The 18,768-nt window shown below is 39.8% G+C and overlaps 1 protein-coding gene across 1 annotated transcript in view; it reads left to right on the plus strand.

Annotated features, from left to right (window-relative positions):
* lamb1b (laminin, beta 1b) overlaps positions 1-18,768 on the plus strand; it is a 37,231-nt gene that overhangs the window by 15,948 nt on the left and 2,515 nt on the right. The window contains 16 exon segments of the mRNA XM_053508460.1: positions 349-470; positions 928-1,048; positions 1,943-2,132; positions 2,379-2,522; positions 3,949-4,180; positions 5,989-6,152; positions 7,255-7,479; positions 7,651-7,865; positions 8,627-8,723; positions 11,074-11,443; positions 13,858-14,042; positions 15,234-15,475; positions 15,595-15,795; positions 15,894-16,038; positions 17,527-17,731; positions 17,824-17,965. Of these exon segments, the coding sequence (XP_053364435.1) occupies positions 349-470; positions 928-1,048; positions 1,943-2,132; positions 2,379-2,522; positions 3,949-4,180; positions 5,989-6,152; positions 7,255-7,479; positions 7,651-7,865; positions 8,627-8,723; positions 11,074-11,443; positions 13,858-14,042; positions 15,234-15,475; positions 15,595-15,795; positions 15,894-16,038; positions 17,527-17,731; positions 17,824-17,965 (3,000 nt within the window).

Consider the following 18,768-nt stretch of genomic DNA (forward strand, 5'->3'; position numbering starts at 1 on the left):
TTAGCCACTAATGATTTTTAGCAGCATATCAAAGACAACTCTGTTAAATAATAATAAACAATTGATTTTTGCTAAATCATGTTATTTATTTGAGATTTAGATGTCATTACATTATCCACTAAAACACAACCAATAATTAAGGTGACAAAAGGCACTTCCAGTATTTTCTCTTAGCTGCAGCCTAGTGCGTGCGCACACACACACTGAGACTCACTCACACATACAAACACACACACACACACACACTCACACACACACACACACTTACACATCACATACGCATGAAATAATCTACTAATATAAATTCAGTACATCTGTATTCCTAAGGGTGTGTGTGTGTGTGTGTAGTTGCCAGATGTGTGGGAGCAGGTGGAGATAAAGGTGATACGTCCTGGCCATCCTTCTCCGTCTGCACATTGTTCAGCTACTTATGCTGACCAACAGACTGTATCACTTCCACCAGGCTCCAGGTAGATTGTGTGTATGTGTGTTAAGAAGAATTATATGTAATGCAGTACTTCCATGTTGTCTTTGGTCCTTTTTAGTTTTTTTTACTTTGTTCAACCTAAATAAATGATTCTTTGTATTTTAAACATTGAAATAAGATCATTAAAGGTACAGTATGTTTATAACAAAGCAAAAAGGAATTCACACATTCAACCTGTACTTTCATCACAGTATTACTTGATGAATATTAATTACCGAGCCAACACTGCTATGATGAAGTCTGATTCAGCCTTTTTTTTTTAAATACCCATGCCACCCGCTTCTCTGTTATAGTCTTAAAAATTACTCTGATCTGAAAGAGTTAAAATGGTCTTTTCTCCAATACTGCATGTTAATCAATGAATAAAGCTGTTAATTCATGGTATGTATGGTAGGTCCAACAACTTGGCTTTAAACATATGCATGTCTGTGTTTTTTCAGGTATGTGCAACTGCCCACACCACTGTGTTTGGAAAAAGGGCAGAAATACACAGTGCAAATGATTCTAGCGCTTTTTTCCTCGAATGACCTTCATCATCAGCCGCACATACTGATTGACTCCGTGAGTGTCTCTTTTTGGATTACAACAGTCTTTTTAAACATTTTCCTAATTAATCACACTGTCTGACCCAATATTCCTAATCTAAGGCATATCAACCTCACTATACCTGCCATGCACCTGTTATTACAGTACACGATATTAAGGTACTCATATTGCGCAATAGCATACAATATGGTCTTCTTTTTTGTGTGAAAAAAAGTCATATTTTCTACCATCATGGCATAATTTTCTTCAATAGACAGGATTCCTGTTACAAAATATGGCAAGATATTCAGATATTCATATTCAACTGGTATATTATGAAAGGCACTAATGGCACCCTTTTTAAATCCATGCTTAAAAAATTAGAAATGAGCATGATGAACCTGTATGAAATCCACATGGCCAAGGGAGAACACACAAACTTTGGACAGATAGCAACCCGAGTTACTGGTAATCCTACATCTGTGAGGTGGCATCACTAAGACCACTCACTCACTCACTTTCATTGTCTATACCGCTTTATCCTGTATTCAGGGTCGCGTAAGGCCAAGGAACAGGGTGCCACTCTATCGCACGGCACACACACATACTACGGTCCATTTGGGAACACCAGGTAACCTAATCTGCATATCTTTGGACTGTGGGAGGAAACTTGAGTACCTGGAGGAAACCCACCAAGCACAGGGAGAACATCCACGTGTCGCCTTCACTAAGACCAGCGTACAGATATTTGGCAACTAAACTAATTGGTCCATAATTATTGGAACCCTTACATACTTAGTATTTCGTTACCATAACTCTAGCAGTTACTTTACATTCCAACATACCTGTACACACAACTGCATCAAACTTTAAAAATAGTCTTGAAGCTAGACTGATGTTTGTCTTCTGATTCTGATTTTTTATTTCTAGATTGTGCTGTTGCCCGTGGTGCGAGATCTCAAGCTGTTCTCGGGAGAAGCTGACAGAGAGGCAGCGTGGGAAATGTTTCAGAGATACCGCTGTCTCGAGAACAGTAGGAGTGTTCAGAAATTACCCATGACCAACATCTGCAAAGAATACATCTTCAGCGCGTCAGCCCTACTGCACCAGGGAGCTATGGGTCTGAGCAAACACACACACAACACACAAACACACACACACACACACACAGAAAAAGCTATATACTGTATGCTTGACATGGTTAAAGGTTATGGAGTTGACCACAGATTTATTAGTCCAATATATAAAGAGAGCACAAATCCTTAAATCCTGCTCAAGTACACAACATAAAAGTAATCCAGAGGAGCAGTTATTTTGACAAAGCTTCGATATGCTTTTTTTTTTTTTTTTTTTTATGCATACACAGAATGCGAGTGTGACCCACGAGGCTCTTTTAGTACCGTGTGTGATTCAATTGGTGGCCAGTGCTCGTGTCGTCCAAATGTGATCGGCAGGAAGTGTGACAGGTGCGCCCCGGGTACCCTCCAGCTCGGACCTTCTGGCTGCAGGCGTAAGTTTATACACATCTCATGCAAACACTAATGAGGACGGGTATACAGTAATGATTAAATCTGTAATAATTAATGTAATAATCTGTCGGTATTAAACTGATTGCAAAACTAGTCTGAAACATTCTGTATTTGGAAATTTTGTGTACTCCTTAAAAATATTACAACAGCAAAAAAAAAATATTTTATTGCTCTTGCAAAAGTGTTGTCAGATCTTGCAAAACCTAAAGTGACTCATATACTTCTGGGTCACTGAAAATCATGGTTCAATTCCCACCTTCAATAATACTTAACACTGAATTCTTGTAATCAAGGCGGGATTTCTTAACTTGAGTGTTTTGTTTTAATTATTTTGTAATTTTACAAAGAGAGAAATAAAAATAAAGAGTACTCGTGTCTCTTCTTACGCCGATCCAGATATACTTTTACCCTCTGTGCAATTATTTTTTTAATTAAAAAAAATAATTATAAGGGGCGTTCAAGTCAAACTGGGACTTGTAATGACATTTCTTGACTTAAAGCACAATAGAGTGATGAGACTCAGCCACGGTAAAATATTTAAACAGCAAAAACACTTTAAAGAAGGCCATACACTCTCGTAAATAACAATCTCAGCTGAGGTGGCTCTGAGCCTACTGCAGCATGATCAGACTACCTGCTTCATGTCTGACACCCTGGCCTCCCACAAACTCCTTTATGTGGCTATGAAGATTCAGCGAGTAGCACATCTCTTCCACATGTCTGTGGGAACTGTACACACAGTCATTCCCAAGCACCGCTTGCACATTACAGGAACTCAGCTGGGAGTTACTGCCACATTCCCATACAGTCCTGACTTCATTCTAAGCTATTCTAAGTGTCAGACATGAAGCAGGTAGTCTGATCATGCTGGGATAAGTGCATTACTGTAACACGGGGATTATATAGAGAAATAAGGGTAATCTTTTTACTCTCATAATTGCGCTTTGTTATTCTACACAATCAAAAGTTCTGGTTTGACATGAACACCATTTACTGTATATGTATTTTAACTGATATGTATTTTCCTCTCCCGTGTCCCTTAAGATGCTTTAAGTTGACTCAGCAAATCAATATTTTACACAAGCAAAGTCTATCTTCTCAGTGACGCTGCACATATTCATAAACCGATTAAAGCATCACTGATTAAAATTACTTTTCGAGGCTAATTCATGCCTCTGAGGTTGCCGAAATTCTGATCAGAGGTGTTTTACCATCTAGGAAATGACAGGATGTTGCTGATTAGACTCCTTAGCTGAACTCACCAGCTATGCTTACAGATCACTTTAAGTACACTGTCATACTAAATACTAAAAGCTCTCATGCTTTAATCAGTCTTTTTGTGTCATTTGTATTATTGTAAAATCAGTCCTTCTGTGTCACTTATTATGTCACTCTCATTGTTCCCAGCATGTGATTGTGACCCTCTGGGCTCAAAGAACGCTTTCTGCAATTCAACTACCGGCCAGTGCTTGTGTTTACCTGGGGTTTACGGACGTCAGTGTGCCCACTGTCTGCCCAACCACTGGGGCTTCCCACAGTGCCAACCCTGTTTCTGTAATGGCCACGGAGAGCAATGTCACCCGCATACAGGCCAGTGCGTGGAGTGCCGAGACCACACCACAGGAGATCAGTGTGAGAGGTACACCAAGAGTCCATCGTTACAAAATAAACAGCTTTGTACGATATCAAAGTTTGCCATGTTATTAGACATAATTATTAAATAGACATGGAAATTACTGTCATTAACATCCCTATAAATGTGCACCCGAACATGTTTATAATATACTGTACAGAACTATACCAGTCCTAAAACTATGCTATGCATTTAGAGTAATGTATTACGCTTTGTACATTTATTGCAATAAATAGCATTTAAATTAAAGTGTCTTGTAAAGAGGATAAAGCATCCAGTTTCAGCCAGAGCTTTACTTAGAGATCTAGGTTGAGTTTTATGTTAATTTATTTTTTTTGTTTAATTCAGGTAGTGAGATTTTATATTTCTACCTTAGTGGTTAGCATTGTTGCCTTGCACCTCCAGGGTCTGGGTTTGATTCCCTGGCTATCCCCATGCGTGGTGGGTTTCCTCCGGGTACTCCGGTTTCCTCCCACAGTCCAAGGATATGCAGATTGGTCTAACTGCCGTTTCCAAATTGCACAGGTTTTACGCCGGATGCCCTTCCTGACGCAACCCTCCCAATTTATCCGGGCTTGGGACCGGCACTGCATTTTATATATATATATATATATATATATATATATACTCTGGATATACACAGTCTAGCCAAAAGTAAACAGCAAGCTAAGAAAACAGCTATGGAGGTTTGGAACTGGTTAAGAACCATTCAACATAACGTTTTAAAAACCTGGAGGGATAGTGCTAAACCGTCAACTTTGTGAAAGAAATAAATGGAGATCACTTAAACACTTATACACTTGAAGTTGCATGGTAAAAAATGAACAGTAAAAACTCTAGCTATACAGTATGTGATAGTGAAAGTAAGAGCATTTCCATGTACACACAGTATGATGAGAACTCACGCAATTTGGACTAAACAGCAGTGTGGTCATAAGAAAACCACTTGTTAGTGAGACTAATCAGGCTAGAATTTGCTAGGGAGTAATGGAAAAAGGTCATGTGGTCTGATGCCTCCAGATTGATCCTAGCCTAGAACGATAGGTGCATCAGAGTAAGAACTGAAATGTAAGAGGCGATGCACCCATCATGCATTGTGCCCACTGTACACGCGTTTGGAGGCAGTGTTATGATCTGGGGTTTCTTCAGTTGGTCACATCTAGACTCAGCAACGTTATGTGGCAATAAAATGAAGTCAGCTGACGACCTGAATGTACTAAATGACCAGGGTATCACATCTATGGTGATTTTCTGCCCTGATGGCACAGGACCGAATATTCCAGGTCTCAAGTTGTGAAAAGGTGGCTCTGGGAGCATGAGGAATCATTTCCACATTTAAAGCACCACATTGTGTACTGTAATCAAATATAAAGGTGATTAAATAAAATCTTTTTGCCCAGGTAGTGTACTGTATTTCACTTCACCTAATTGCAATGGGACTGTATTAAGCTTAAATCTTGAATATGATCCAAAGGATCGAAGACTCAATAGAATTCTTCTCAATACAGGCTACAAATGATCCCCAAAAGTTATCATGTGAAACTTTACCAACATACAGCCTCATAGTTTTCCTGAACTCAGCTCCTTTATTTGCTCAAAACCTGCTTTTACTTTCATTCAGTTCTCACATGATAGAGCCAACTTCTAACAGGGTCTTGGATTGTCAGAATAGTGCAAAATAGTTTTTTTATTTATTTACTACTTCATCCTGCTACACTAAATTAAAGATGAATATTTACGCATTGTTATCAAAACCATATTATAGCGAGCATCATGGTATACTTTTAACAACCACCTTAAAAATATGTCCATAGATGCGAGAGAGGTTACCATGGCAATGCATTACTAGGCAGCAGTGACCGCTGTCGGCCCTGTATGTGTCCGGACGGCCCCGGAAGTGGAAGACAGTTTGCAGACACCTGCTACCAAAATCTCAACTCAAACCAGCTCTTCTGTGTTTGCAGCCAAGGATACAAAGGTAAAAAAACATCCAGGGCACAAACCTACAGTACAGTATAGTCACTGTTTGTATTTAAAGAATCAAATACATAAATTAAAAGGTTTTAATTGGATAATTACTGCAGTGATTGAAATATTTTAGTTCATAAGGAAGATCTAGCTAAACATTCCTAATCAAAACATCTCTCTCAGAAATCTAGCTGGACAGTCAAGCCTTAAAGTAAGTGAAATGCCTTTGGGTTGGAGACATGCCATGTGCTAATGGTTTCCAGAGCTCTGTGCAAAGCAGTGACTTTCCCACTTAAAGTGAAAACAATAAAAACCAGATTTAGGTTCAAACTTTGCCTTAGTCCACACACAATCCCGAAACATAAACACACACTCTACTAATTTAAACACCCACAGATATGGATTGTGTCCAGGTTAAATGTCTTATCACATCAGTTTATGAGTGAATATGAGATGAGCAGTTTTAATCTAGGGCTGAATAAATATGGGCCAAAAATAACTATTGCTACACCTTGCTATTCCTACACTCTTTGTAAACTGGGTGGAAGAAAGAGTGGAAATCTGTGATCAGCGGTTTCAGGACGGCGCAAACCAGCCTGCTAGGCATCAACATTCGCCATCCACTTTATTAGAAACACATGGAAACCTGTGCGCTCACACAATTCATGCAAACAGGCAGTCATGTGTCTGTAGTACAATGCATAAATCAGGATACTGTGGAACCTTGGATTACGAGTATAGTTCGTTCCGGAAGTGGGCTCGTATTCCAAAACACACGTAAACCAAATTTAATTTTCCCATAAGAAATAATTAAAACTCAAATTATTTGTTCCACAGCCCAAAAAAATAAATACTTAAAAATAATTCATACAAAATATAAAGTAAAAATAAAACAAATTAACTTTTGCACTTTACCTTTAAAAAAGATAAACTAAAAATAAATCCCGACAGATAAGTGTATATAGATTAAGAGATTCAGAGCTTCATGGAGCTGCTGGAATATGACTGGCAGACTGATTAACTGCATATACAGGCGTTCCTATTAAAGTGTTTCATGACCAATTAGGTCAGACCTTGATATTATAATCACGATAATGCGCGTTCTCTCCCAGGACCAAGATGTGAGGAATGTGCGTCTGGTTACTACGGCAACCCGAAGGTGTCAGGAGGACGGTGCCACCCATGCCGGTGTAACGGCAACATTGACATGCACGACCCGATGTCCTGTGATGCCCGCACAGGCACCTGTCTCAGATGTCTGCACAACACTGATGGCCAGGCATGTCAGCACTGTCGCCGTGGTTACTACGGAGACGCTAGCAGACAGAGATGCCAGAGTAAGTGTGTGTACAGTATGTGTGTTTGGGGAGGAGGCATCCCCTAAAACCTCCCTAAAATTTGTCAAATTCGGTTTTCTGTAATTTTTTTGGGTTTGTGTTGTGTTCAATAGACAGTTTAAATAAATTTCATATACAATTCAATGTTTTTTTTTTATGTGTGTGCGATAGGGTGTGTGTGCCAGCTTCTAGGCACGGACCATCACAGGTGTGCAGATGGTGAGTGTGAATGTGACCAGGTGAGTGGTCAGTGCCCGTGTCTACCCAGAGTAGAGGGTCAGCACTGTGACCGCTGTGCCCCAAACACCTGGAACTTCCAGAGTGGAGAAGGTTGCCAGCCATGCCAGTGTCATCCTACACACTCTTCCAGCCCGTCCTGCGATTGGGTGAGTGTATACACACACATCTAAAAAAGTGGGCAGATATAAAGGACACACAATAAAGAAAGACAGCGTTCATTCAGTTTTCCTGTTTATTCATCTGGCATTCAAATGAATTTGAATTATAATTAAAGTAAGTAAGTACGATTAATTAAGTAAAATATTATTATTTTTTATCAAGTAAATAATACTCGAGATCTTTTATGGACTTGAGTGATTTAGCTTAGGTTAAGGAAGTGTCAGACGCATGATACAAAATCATGCTGACATTTCTGTTGTTTAAAAAAAACTTTCACTTTAGGCAACGTCTACTGCATGATTAAAATCAAATGCAGGTGCAGAGAGAATTATTGTGTTACACACGTTTGATGTTTGATTTGAGCACATACTGTACAGTACATATCTACACAGCTAGTAAATGTAAAGGTAATAATTTGGCTGATTATTTAAATCAAGGCAACTTAGGGACAAGGAAGAGCTCAACCCATGCGACCTTTTTAGGACTAGTGATCTTATTTTGGTGTCCAGCTGTGGCTCGGTGTCAGGCTTTGATTACACAACCTCAGAAAAACAGTCCTTCATTAAAATTCGGGACACGACTGGTTGTTTTCTCCCTGGGTATAATTCCTCTCTTGCTTTTAACTTAAAATTGCGTTGAGTACAAAGTCATACTCCAGCCTTCGTGTTTATCCAGACTGCGTTTGTTTGCTGCTTCCCCTTAGCCAGTTGACGTGCACAGTACTAATCTACTGAAATGTGTTTTTCAGAAGTCTGGTCAGTGTTCCTGTATGCCAGGTTTTGGTGGCAGGACCTGTCAGGAGTGTAGAGCCCTGTTCTGGGGTGATCCAGAAGTCAAGTGTCATGGTTAGTTTCAAAGTCGGCCTGCTTGTCTGTCTAACTGTCTGTCTAACTGTCTGTAAGTCTTTCTAGCGGACTAGACTACTTGTCTTTCTGTATAAATGTCTTTCTGTCTGTGTGTTTGGCTTTCTGACAGGCTGTCCGTCTGGCAAACTGTTTTTTTTTTTCTGTATTGGTTACTACAACAGGCACAGGCTTCCCAAAACTGGACAGTTAGACCTAGTTATATTATTCATGTATTCGGTTTTGTGTAAATCGTCTTTATTAACTATTAATACAAATACAATGTATATAATAGTATACAATAATCATTACAAACATTCATTTTACAGTGGGCATGTTGCATTCAGTGCAATCCACCCAATGAATAATCTCAATGACGATGAGCAAAAAACTTAATTACTGTTATAAAATTTTTGCATTTCTTAGTTTTTACAAATAAACATGAAACCTTGTGTTTAAATGCGAAAAAAAATCAAGGACAAGAGACACATTTATACCAAAATAAACACTGGCAGGAAAGAATAAATGTTTTGTTGTTGGCAGGTTTATTGCATTGCATAATGAATTAAGCAGAGAAGTATGAATGAGTAAGATTTTATGGAGCCATTATTTGTCTGGATATACACTGCCTGACCGAAAAAAGGAGATTTAAATTATCGGAACTGGATAAAGAACTCTTCAGCACATTATTAAGACCTGGAGGTTCTGAACTGCTGAACTTTGTGGAAGAAATGTGGTCGGAAAAATGTTTTTAATTGGAGATCACTTAAACACTTGGTGAAGTGCAGTAGCATGGTAAAAAAAAAATGTACAGTAAAAACCAAGTACAGCTATGTTTAATAATTAAATAAACTAAATTTTAAAGAACATTTTCACACACACACACACACACACACACACACACAGAGATACACACTGTGAACAGCTGTGTGGCCATAAGAAAACCACATGTTAGTGAGACTAATCGAAAAAAGGTTTCAATTTGCTATGGAGCCATGGATAAAGGTCATGTGGTCTGATGAGTCCAGACTGACCCTATTCTAAAGCAATGGATGCATCAGCGAAGCGCATGAAGTGATGCACCCATCATCCATAGTGCCCACTGTACAAGCCTCTGGAGTGTTATGATCTGGGGTTGCTTTAGTTTCTCAGGTCTAGGCTCAGCAACATTACTGTATGTGGCAGCTGATGACCTGAGTGTACTAAATGACCAGGTGTCCACATCTGTGGAGCTTTTCTTCCCTGAGGACACAGGCATATTACAAATTACGAAGGGATGTTTCTGGGAGCATGGGGAACCAACAGATTGTGTGCCGTGATCAAAATTAAAGGCGACTGAATAAAACCCTAGAGGGTATGGTTAACATGACCGCGGTTGGGTATCAGCTCTGCTTGGCTCCTGCAGACGCGCTGGCGGGCAGTGTAGTACCCAATACTACGCAGCAATCTCTGGTTGGAATGGACTAAATACCCTATAAAGAGAGGGATGTCTGTGTGGACAGCTCAGACTTTAAATAAGAATATAAACATACAGAAAATCACCCAGGGCTTTAAAATTATATATATTAGTAAGGCTAATTATAACACCTACCGCAAAAAACAGTTATTATATTATCAATAAAATAATCAATAAAATGGTATTCAATGCTACTTCACCTAATCATGACAAAGTTTGACAAATGCACCTTAAAATCAGAAATGTCTATAAAATCATTAGTAATTCATGATTAGAAACAAATCTGGATCACTCTCCAGAACAGCTTTTTGTTGTTGTGCTGCATTTATTCCCATGAGAAATGTTCCACATTGAAAGCGTCAGAGATTTAAAGCTAAATGCAGGTTATATTTAGTTTACATGTGCATGTTTTAGCCAGTAGACTTATATTCCTACTCTTAAGACCTCTTAATTTCTAACTCACACACACGCACACACTGACCAAAGACATTCCAGGGCAGAAGAATACACATGGTCTGATCACGCTTAACAAGAAGAATACAAGTCAGGGATTCCAGCCATTTTCCCACCACATTTTCCCACCACAACTCCTATAAACAGCTGTGAGAGCGCACATGAACATACGCTCACACACACACACACACACACACACACACACACACACACTCATCTGTTCCCCTGTACATGTGGTACAAATGGTAATAGGCAGAAGTTGTACATTCCAGCAAACTGAGTCAGCTGTGGACCTCAAAGATGCTGCACACACACACACACACACACACACACACACATACACACATACAGACTTGTATCTTAAAAAAAAAAAAAAACAAGTCTGTATGTGGCCAATCTACTAAATTGTTTGTGTGTGTGTGTGTGTGTGTGTGTGTGTTACAGCATGTGACTGTGACCCCCTGGGAATTGCTACACCACAGTGTAACAAGACGACAGGAGCATGTGTGTGTGTGGAGGGCGTGTCCGGTCAGCGGTGTGACTCCTGTGGGCGGGGCTACATGGGAACTTTCCCAGACTGCCAGCCGTGTCATCAGTGCTTCCGTGAATGGGATGTCACTGTGGGCGAGCTGACCAATCAGACGCAGCAGATGGTGGAGACTGTGGAGAACCTGAAAGTGACGGGTGCTACAGCGGCCTATCAGGACACGATAGACAGTCTAGAAGGCGGAACCAAGCAGCTCACTCAGATATTAGAGGATGACAAGGCACAGCAGACTCTGAGATACTCTCAAGAACTTCTGCAGCAGGCCAAGTATGTGTGTGTGTGAACATACACATGGGAAAACACACACACAGATAAACTACGATATTATTAAGCAGTCAGTGATATCATAAGCTATTTCCCTGAATCTAGGAACCTCTATAGTCCAAACAGGGACACCAAAATGTATTTATTCCTATTTTCACAACCCTGTAGGACCTCCGTTTAACATTCACATACTACAGGCAATTTGGGAACGCCAAATCTTCATTTCTTTGGACTGGGGGAGGAAACCCATCAAGCACAGAGAGAGCATGCAAACTCTATGCACACAGATCCCGAGATGGGGAATCGAACTTAGACCCTGGAGATGCAAGGTGACAGTGCTAACCACTAAGCCACCGTAATACGCTTATTTCAGATTGATAAGGCTTTACTGTATTATAAAAAAGTTCCGCGGTCCTCGCGGAAGCTTGCAGACTTTTCAGAACTTCGCGGAACGACGACGACAATCGCGGCAGCTCACAGTGCCTAACAGTCAAACCGCATAGGTGAGATAGGGGTATTACATATTGTACATCCCCAAGAAAAAAACATACTTATACTGTACTCTTTACCATTTCATTAAGAACTTAAAGTTACTCGTTTCAGATCTCTAAAAACGCTTCTTTTCTAATTAAGCCAAAGACCGTGAACTGTTCTATATATCAATCAAATGAACTTAGTTTAAAGCTCATCATTTTAGTTTACACCATCCAGTCAGGTTTAACAATATAGAAAAAAAACAACAACTAAGAATTTTGATCATTTGTCATCTTCTGAAATCTTGTCATGCTACTCAGTGTGATACTTTATCTACCCGTGTGTCAAATGTATAATCCTCTGCCGTCTGTAACGTTATGTTTAATGATTAGCGCCCCTGGCACTGCCTCAGTAGGCCATTTCAATATGCTGGATTAAACAAAGAAAATGAAGTGGGAGGAATGGACTCCATGTAATTAGAAAAAGATAACTTGCTAACATTAACTGTTTATATTTGACTAAGTTTACCTATTCTCTTTGCTAATGGCAGTGTAGGCTAGCATCAATTCCAGAAGCAAACAGATGTAGCTAAACACTTAAATTTTAGCGAATAATAAACTTTTGTTCATTACATTATGTTTTGTTTCTGGTAAAAGTTTAAGGCTATCTTCTTTTGTTATGGGTTCGAATTGCCTTCTATTATTCTATATAAAATGTGTAATGAATAAAAAATGTATCAGATATTTTTAGGTCCAAATGTTGTTATTGCCTATTGGATGAATGAAAGAAAAGCTAAAGTCAAAATCATACTAAATGCATATTATTACTTAGCAAAATAAAGAAAGAAAAAAATCTGAAACAGTCTACCAGAGTATACATAAAACGGTCCTGACGTATATGATTTTGTTGTTTTATCATTAATTTATGCTGCACAGTGGTTAGCTGATGTAGTGGTTAGCACTGAGGCCTTGCATCTCCATGGTAAAGGGTTCAATTCCCACCGCGGGTATGTATGTGTTTTCCCTGTTCTTTGGTGGGGTTACTCTGGGTACTCTGGTTTCCTCCCATAATGATGTGGAGATTTGGCACGCTGTCCAGGGTGTACCCTGCCTGATGCCCAAAGTCTCCGGAATAAGCTCCAGGCTTCCTGCGACCCTGTATACAGGATACGCGGTATAAAACATACATTTAATAAAACATAATGCTAAAATAAATGAATTTATTAGTGCATGAGCTGAACTTTTTTTTTTGCATGCACTGCACTTAACATAAAGGGTCATCACCATGTACTTGGTATTCACAAAAAAATGGTTCTTAAAAAAATCTTGATCTACATGAAAATGCAAAAACACACTGTCAAAGCATGCAAAACCAGCAGAGACAATATAATCCTAACCGTTAAGGATGAAAAAGTGTGAATCACCTGGCTGCAACATGAAGTATATCAGGGCCGATCTACACCTTCAACAGGTTTACTTTTTTGAAATACTATTTTAACAGAGTGCATGGTGTTTTGATGTCAAACACAATGTTTGTTCTTATAGGAGTTCCCAAAAAGTTTTTTTTTTAATCCACAGAAAAAATACTATAATATTTTGTAGACTTTTTGTACTCGTATGCTCTGCATCTCCTGTAACTTTTGTATCAGTAAAACTAAATGTCATGTGTTATGTATTCTAAGATTATATTGTTGTCGTATTGGCAACCCCACAGTAATGACTCCAAGCACAGTTATCACTTTGGAACTGCCAAAACCCAGACAGGACAATCTCAATAAAGTCTAAATGTTTTTGAAGACTTGTGAATTTCCCCTGTGTGTGATCTAGATGGTCAGTTCTAAGTCTCTATATGCTCTATATCTTCTGCCTTAGCCCTCTCCTTCACACCACTTCTTTCCTAATTTCTGTCTTTTAAAATGGTACTCTTTGTGTTTCTCATCTCAGGAGGATGATGTCTGATCTGGACAGCTCTCTGAACCACACAGAGGAGAATATACAGCAGACCTCAGATGAACACAGCAGGGTTGCAGAGGAGCTCAAATCACTCAGTCTGGAAACACAGAAGGAGCAAGAAAGTGTTAATAAAACACAGCAACATGTTCTGCACATCAAACACTCCGACCCAGCAGGTATCAACAAGCTTTCTCTTTCCTTTTCTGCTACCTCTCAGTATTCTAGATCCTGATCTATGTAATGTATAATATAAAATGTAAGCCCTTCGCGATTGTTTGACATCCACCCAAAATGCATGAACGTCACACTTACCAGCAGAATTATACCAATTAAGGAATTAGGTAAGGATGATAGCCAAGCCAATCTACAACATCTGGGCTCTTAAAGCTGTATTGTGAATGGCTTTAGTGTGTCATGTTTAGATATTTTGAGTAATAAAGAGATTAAGTTTTGAATTAAAGTAGGATATTTTGCTGTGAAATGTAATGAAAGATTGTAAAGCCTTCAGTGGACACGGAAAACACAGTCACACTGGGAGGCACAGATGCTTCTCTTTTTAGGTGTTTTTTCCTGCACTCACTCATAGACACATGTGCAGTCAGTGGCAGAAGTGCTCAGTGAGGTTGGCGAGTGTTGGGTGCAGAAGACGCAGCCTTTCAGGGTGATTTGTGAGCGGGAGAGTCTGGCAGAGTCAGATGGCAAGCGAGATACCTTTACCAGGCAGACGGTTGAGCCAGAGCACTGGCTTCGTCTTGCTAGAGTGCTGAAAGTGGTGAGACACTTAGCAGTGTCCGAGTCTGTGGTACGCCTCAAACATCCTACTCACTGATGTACTGTACGTCTTCATGAAGCGGATAAGAGATAAATGGTAGCTGATTAGTCACTGCCAGGCTTGGTGAGTCATGGCACCCCAACTCTTTTTGGGATGTGGTAGAGCTGTCCTTGGTGCTGGTTGCATGTTGTGTGCTCCAGCTCGTTAACGAGCCAGAAGGTATTCTCCTATGGGGCGCACTAGCTATAAACACATTATTATTATTATTATTATTATTATTATTATTATTATTTTATTATTATTATTATTATTATTTATTATTATTATTTTTTTAAATGAATTTCTTTCATCTTTGTGAAGCTGCTTTGAGACAATGACCATTGTTAAAAGCGCTATATAAATAAAATTGAATTGAATTGAATTGAATTAAACACATCACCACAAAACATGTAAAGTCTGTAAAATACAGTATGTAATGTCTTCATATACTGTATCAGATTTTTAGTGTGGAAGTAAAGTGGTAGTGGCAAATATATAATAAGCCATTATGTTTCACCATGGCCGTGGTATTAAATTGTGTCTTGCTGCTTCACAGGTGCAGTGGACAGCATTAGTGAATATCATCAGCAGTCACTGGAGGCAGAGAGGCAAGCGAATCAGGCCACGACAGGTCCGCGCAGCCCTGTGGAGCAGTCAGCTGGTCTACGGCAAGCCACGGAGGCCAAACGGGATGCTGTAAGGGGGCAGTTCGAGCGAAGACAACTAGAGGACTCTGAGGTGCTAAAAACATTGAACCGGGAGATAGACCAAGAAGATGTTTTCAAACTCAGCCAGCAGGTAAACCAATCTAAAAATAAGTATAATCAAAGTGCACATATTACTAAGCATGCCGAACGGATTCATGAACTGTCCGACTGAGATCCCTCTTTCTCTCTCTCTCTCTGTTTTTTGTAAAGGTGTGTGGTGGGGAGAAGACCGGAGATAGCTGTGGAGAATGTGGAGGCTTGGGGTGTGTGAGTGAGGATGGACAACCTCAGTGCGGAGGACAAGACTGCGACGGTGTGATGACGCAAACCAACAATGCATGGAAAAAAACTAAAGATCTAGACAAGGACATTATGGACTCGCTAAAAGAAGTGGAAAAGCTCCAAAGGATGGTGTGTGTGTGTGTGTGTTAACTACAGGGCAAATCTAAAGATGATGGACTACAGTAAATACCTGTTTTATAATCTGTACACATGTTTGTGCGATGTAGGTTTCTGCTGCTCAAGGCCGCGCGGATGAGAGTAAAGTCAGTGCGCAGGATATCCTGTTGAAGGCCAATCAGAGCAAGGCAAGAGTGGAGCAGACCAATCAGGAGCTACGAGAGCTCATTCAGCAAATACGAGATTTTCTTAGAAGTAAGCGCACACTTTAACACACACATTCATTTTTATTTATGTTCAGACAGATTAAAGTCCAAAGTGTGTATATTCCTGGGTGTGGAAGAGTTCGACGTTCATTCACTGATGTTTTCCCTTGTGGGATTATGGGTTATAACACACCTGTAAACCGTAGAAAAACACTTTATTGGTCCTAAGGGGAAATTTTTGATAAGCGAACATTACATCATATTAGCACACTCGCAAATTAATCAATGTGAATGTGCCACAGTGATGTGTGTAATGACTAATATTCAGCACTTTTAAGTAAAGGTTAAAACCTAAAGTTACTCCAATCTTAAGCAGTTTACTCTGCACAATCAGTGGCATAGAGACAAGGCGTAGAAACAAGAATAATTACCAACAATAATTAAAATCATAGGAGTGGAATAAACACAGACCCAGAGGAACTGCCAAAGGATGGAAAGAAATTCCTAGAGATAATGTTAGGACCTTAAAGTATTTAGTGTAACTTATGTTCTAAATATTTTGTAAATATTGGGAACAAATGCAAAAAAAATCTTCTCATTACTCCATTACTAGCTACATTTAGCTTTTAAAAAGCTTTTCGATTTTTTTTATTGTACTGTACTATTAGATGCTTTTTTTTTTTAAATACGAGGGACGTTCAAGTCAAATAGGGACTTGTGATGGAATTTCTTATGAATGAAGAGAAAAAAGTGATTGACATTTACAGAAGACTTCAAGCACTGTACGATGATGAGACTTTTAGCAGCAGTAGAACATCTGAATGGTGCAAAAGGTTTAAAAAAAGCCGTACATCTGTGAACGATGATCCTGGCCAAGGTGGATTGGAACCTACTGCAATCCTTCTCGTGAACATTCAGCAAGTAGAACGCCTGATCCTTGAAAATCTATTGACAACTTGTCCCCAACTTGTGGACGAGACGCGTCTGTCTGTGGGAACCGTACACACAACCACTGACCAACACCACTTGTGCATTACAGAACCTCGACTGGGAGTTATTGGCACATCCGCCATACAGTCCTGACCTCACTTTAGGCTATTTTCACATGCATTGATGCATTTAATACTCATGCATTTGATGCTATTTTGACTATTGAAGGAGTTTATGTGAGGCCAGCGTTTCATATTGATGGTGTTTAAGCACTAGTGAAACGCTGTAACAAGTGCGCATATTTAAAACAAAAAAATAGTTTATGTTATCATACAGTAACTGTGTTTTTTTTTTGCAAAATCAAAAGTCCGGGTTTGACTTGAATGCCCCCTGTGCATGTCTGTAATGAATCAAGAAAGTTTAAAGCCATATTTTGATAAGATCTATTCTACATGGCAAGGTGGAGAGTATCTCTGTAATTTTATTGCCGATACATCACAAGATACATAAGAAATAAATACATCAAAATATTTTCAAGCTGTATTTTCAAAATAAATGCATTACCTTGGTTTAATTAACACTAGTGTGGACGTGTGGATGTGTGTAGGTGGTGCAGATCTGGAGCGTATTGAAGCACTTTCTGATGAAGTTTTGAAGTTGGAAATGCCACTCGTGGCAGGCGAGCTGAAAAACGTGACCATGGAGATCCGGCAGCACGTGGCCAATCTGACCACCGTGGACACCGTCTTGACTGATAGTGCTGATCAGGCACAAACAGCTGAGAGACTGCTGCAACAGGCACGCGTCATCAGGTACACACACACAGGTTTAAAACATACCATACATGTAAACACACACATCACAGACACGTGAGATAAACACATTTATGATGTTCACGCTGCAGCGAGGAAGCTACACAACTGAAGGAGGAAGTGGACAAGGTGAAGGCGACGCTAGGTGAAACCGAGCAATTTCATTCTGCAACAGAGGACAGCTTAAAAGCAGCGAAGACTGACGTTAACTACTCACAACAACAAATAACCGCTGTGGGTAAACAATCTTGTATGTGTGTACTGTATGTAAGATTCTCTATTGAGTCGGGTTCTTGACGAGCGATTCTTACCCATGTTCATGTCATCTCAAGGAATGATTTAAATTTCTAGCTTTTACATGCTGCTGACGTTAGCGAGCTGGCTAACACTTTTACAAAACAGTGTGTTTAAATTCAACAGATTTTAGCTAATTTACTGCACATTAACAGTCATTTTTCTTGAGATTCTCCAGGCAATTTTCACCATTGCAGCTTGGCGGCACTTGGTAAAGTGGTTATGTTCTCCCCATGTTTGGTGGGTTTTCTCCAGGTACTCCGGTTACCTCCCACAGGCCAAAGACCTGCAGGTTAGGCTAATTGGCGTACCCAAACTGCCCGTAGTGTGTGGGTGTATGTGTGTGTCCAGATCCAAAAAGTCTCCTGGGATAGGCTCCAGGCCCCCGCGACCCTGAATACAGGATAAAGCGGTATAGACGATGAGTGAGTGAGCGAGCTACTAGCTCTCTTCTATATTACATAAGCTAGAAACCAGGCTATGAGCTGCCTCACACACTTGGAAGATGCATGTCACTGTGAGTGAGTGGCGAGAAAGTGCATGCCATCCTTCAGCCAGTTTTGCTCCTACGGCTCCCGACTCGCATTGACAGTTTCAGTGAAATCATCAGGATTCAAACTTGTGATCTCAGGTTGACAGATTTGAAAGCTTTTGTTCTGTAACACTTGAAGACAATTTAAGGATAGGTTTATGTGCCAGCTAAGAATTCAGGCCGCCCATCTGAAAGCATATTGAGTTCCAAA

Source organism: Clarias gariepinus, chromosome 12 (assembly GCF_024256425.1).
Source record: "Clarias gariepinus isolate MV-2021 ecotype Netherlands chromosome 12, CGAR_prim_01v2, whole genome shotgun sequence".
In the NCBI taxonomy this organism is placed as follows: Eukaryota; Metazoa; Chordata; class Actinopteri; order Siluriformes; family Clariidae; genus Clarias; species Clarias gariepinus.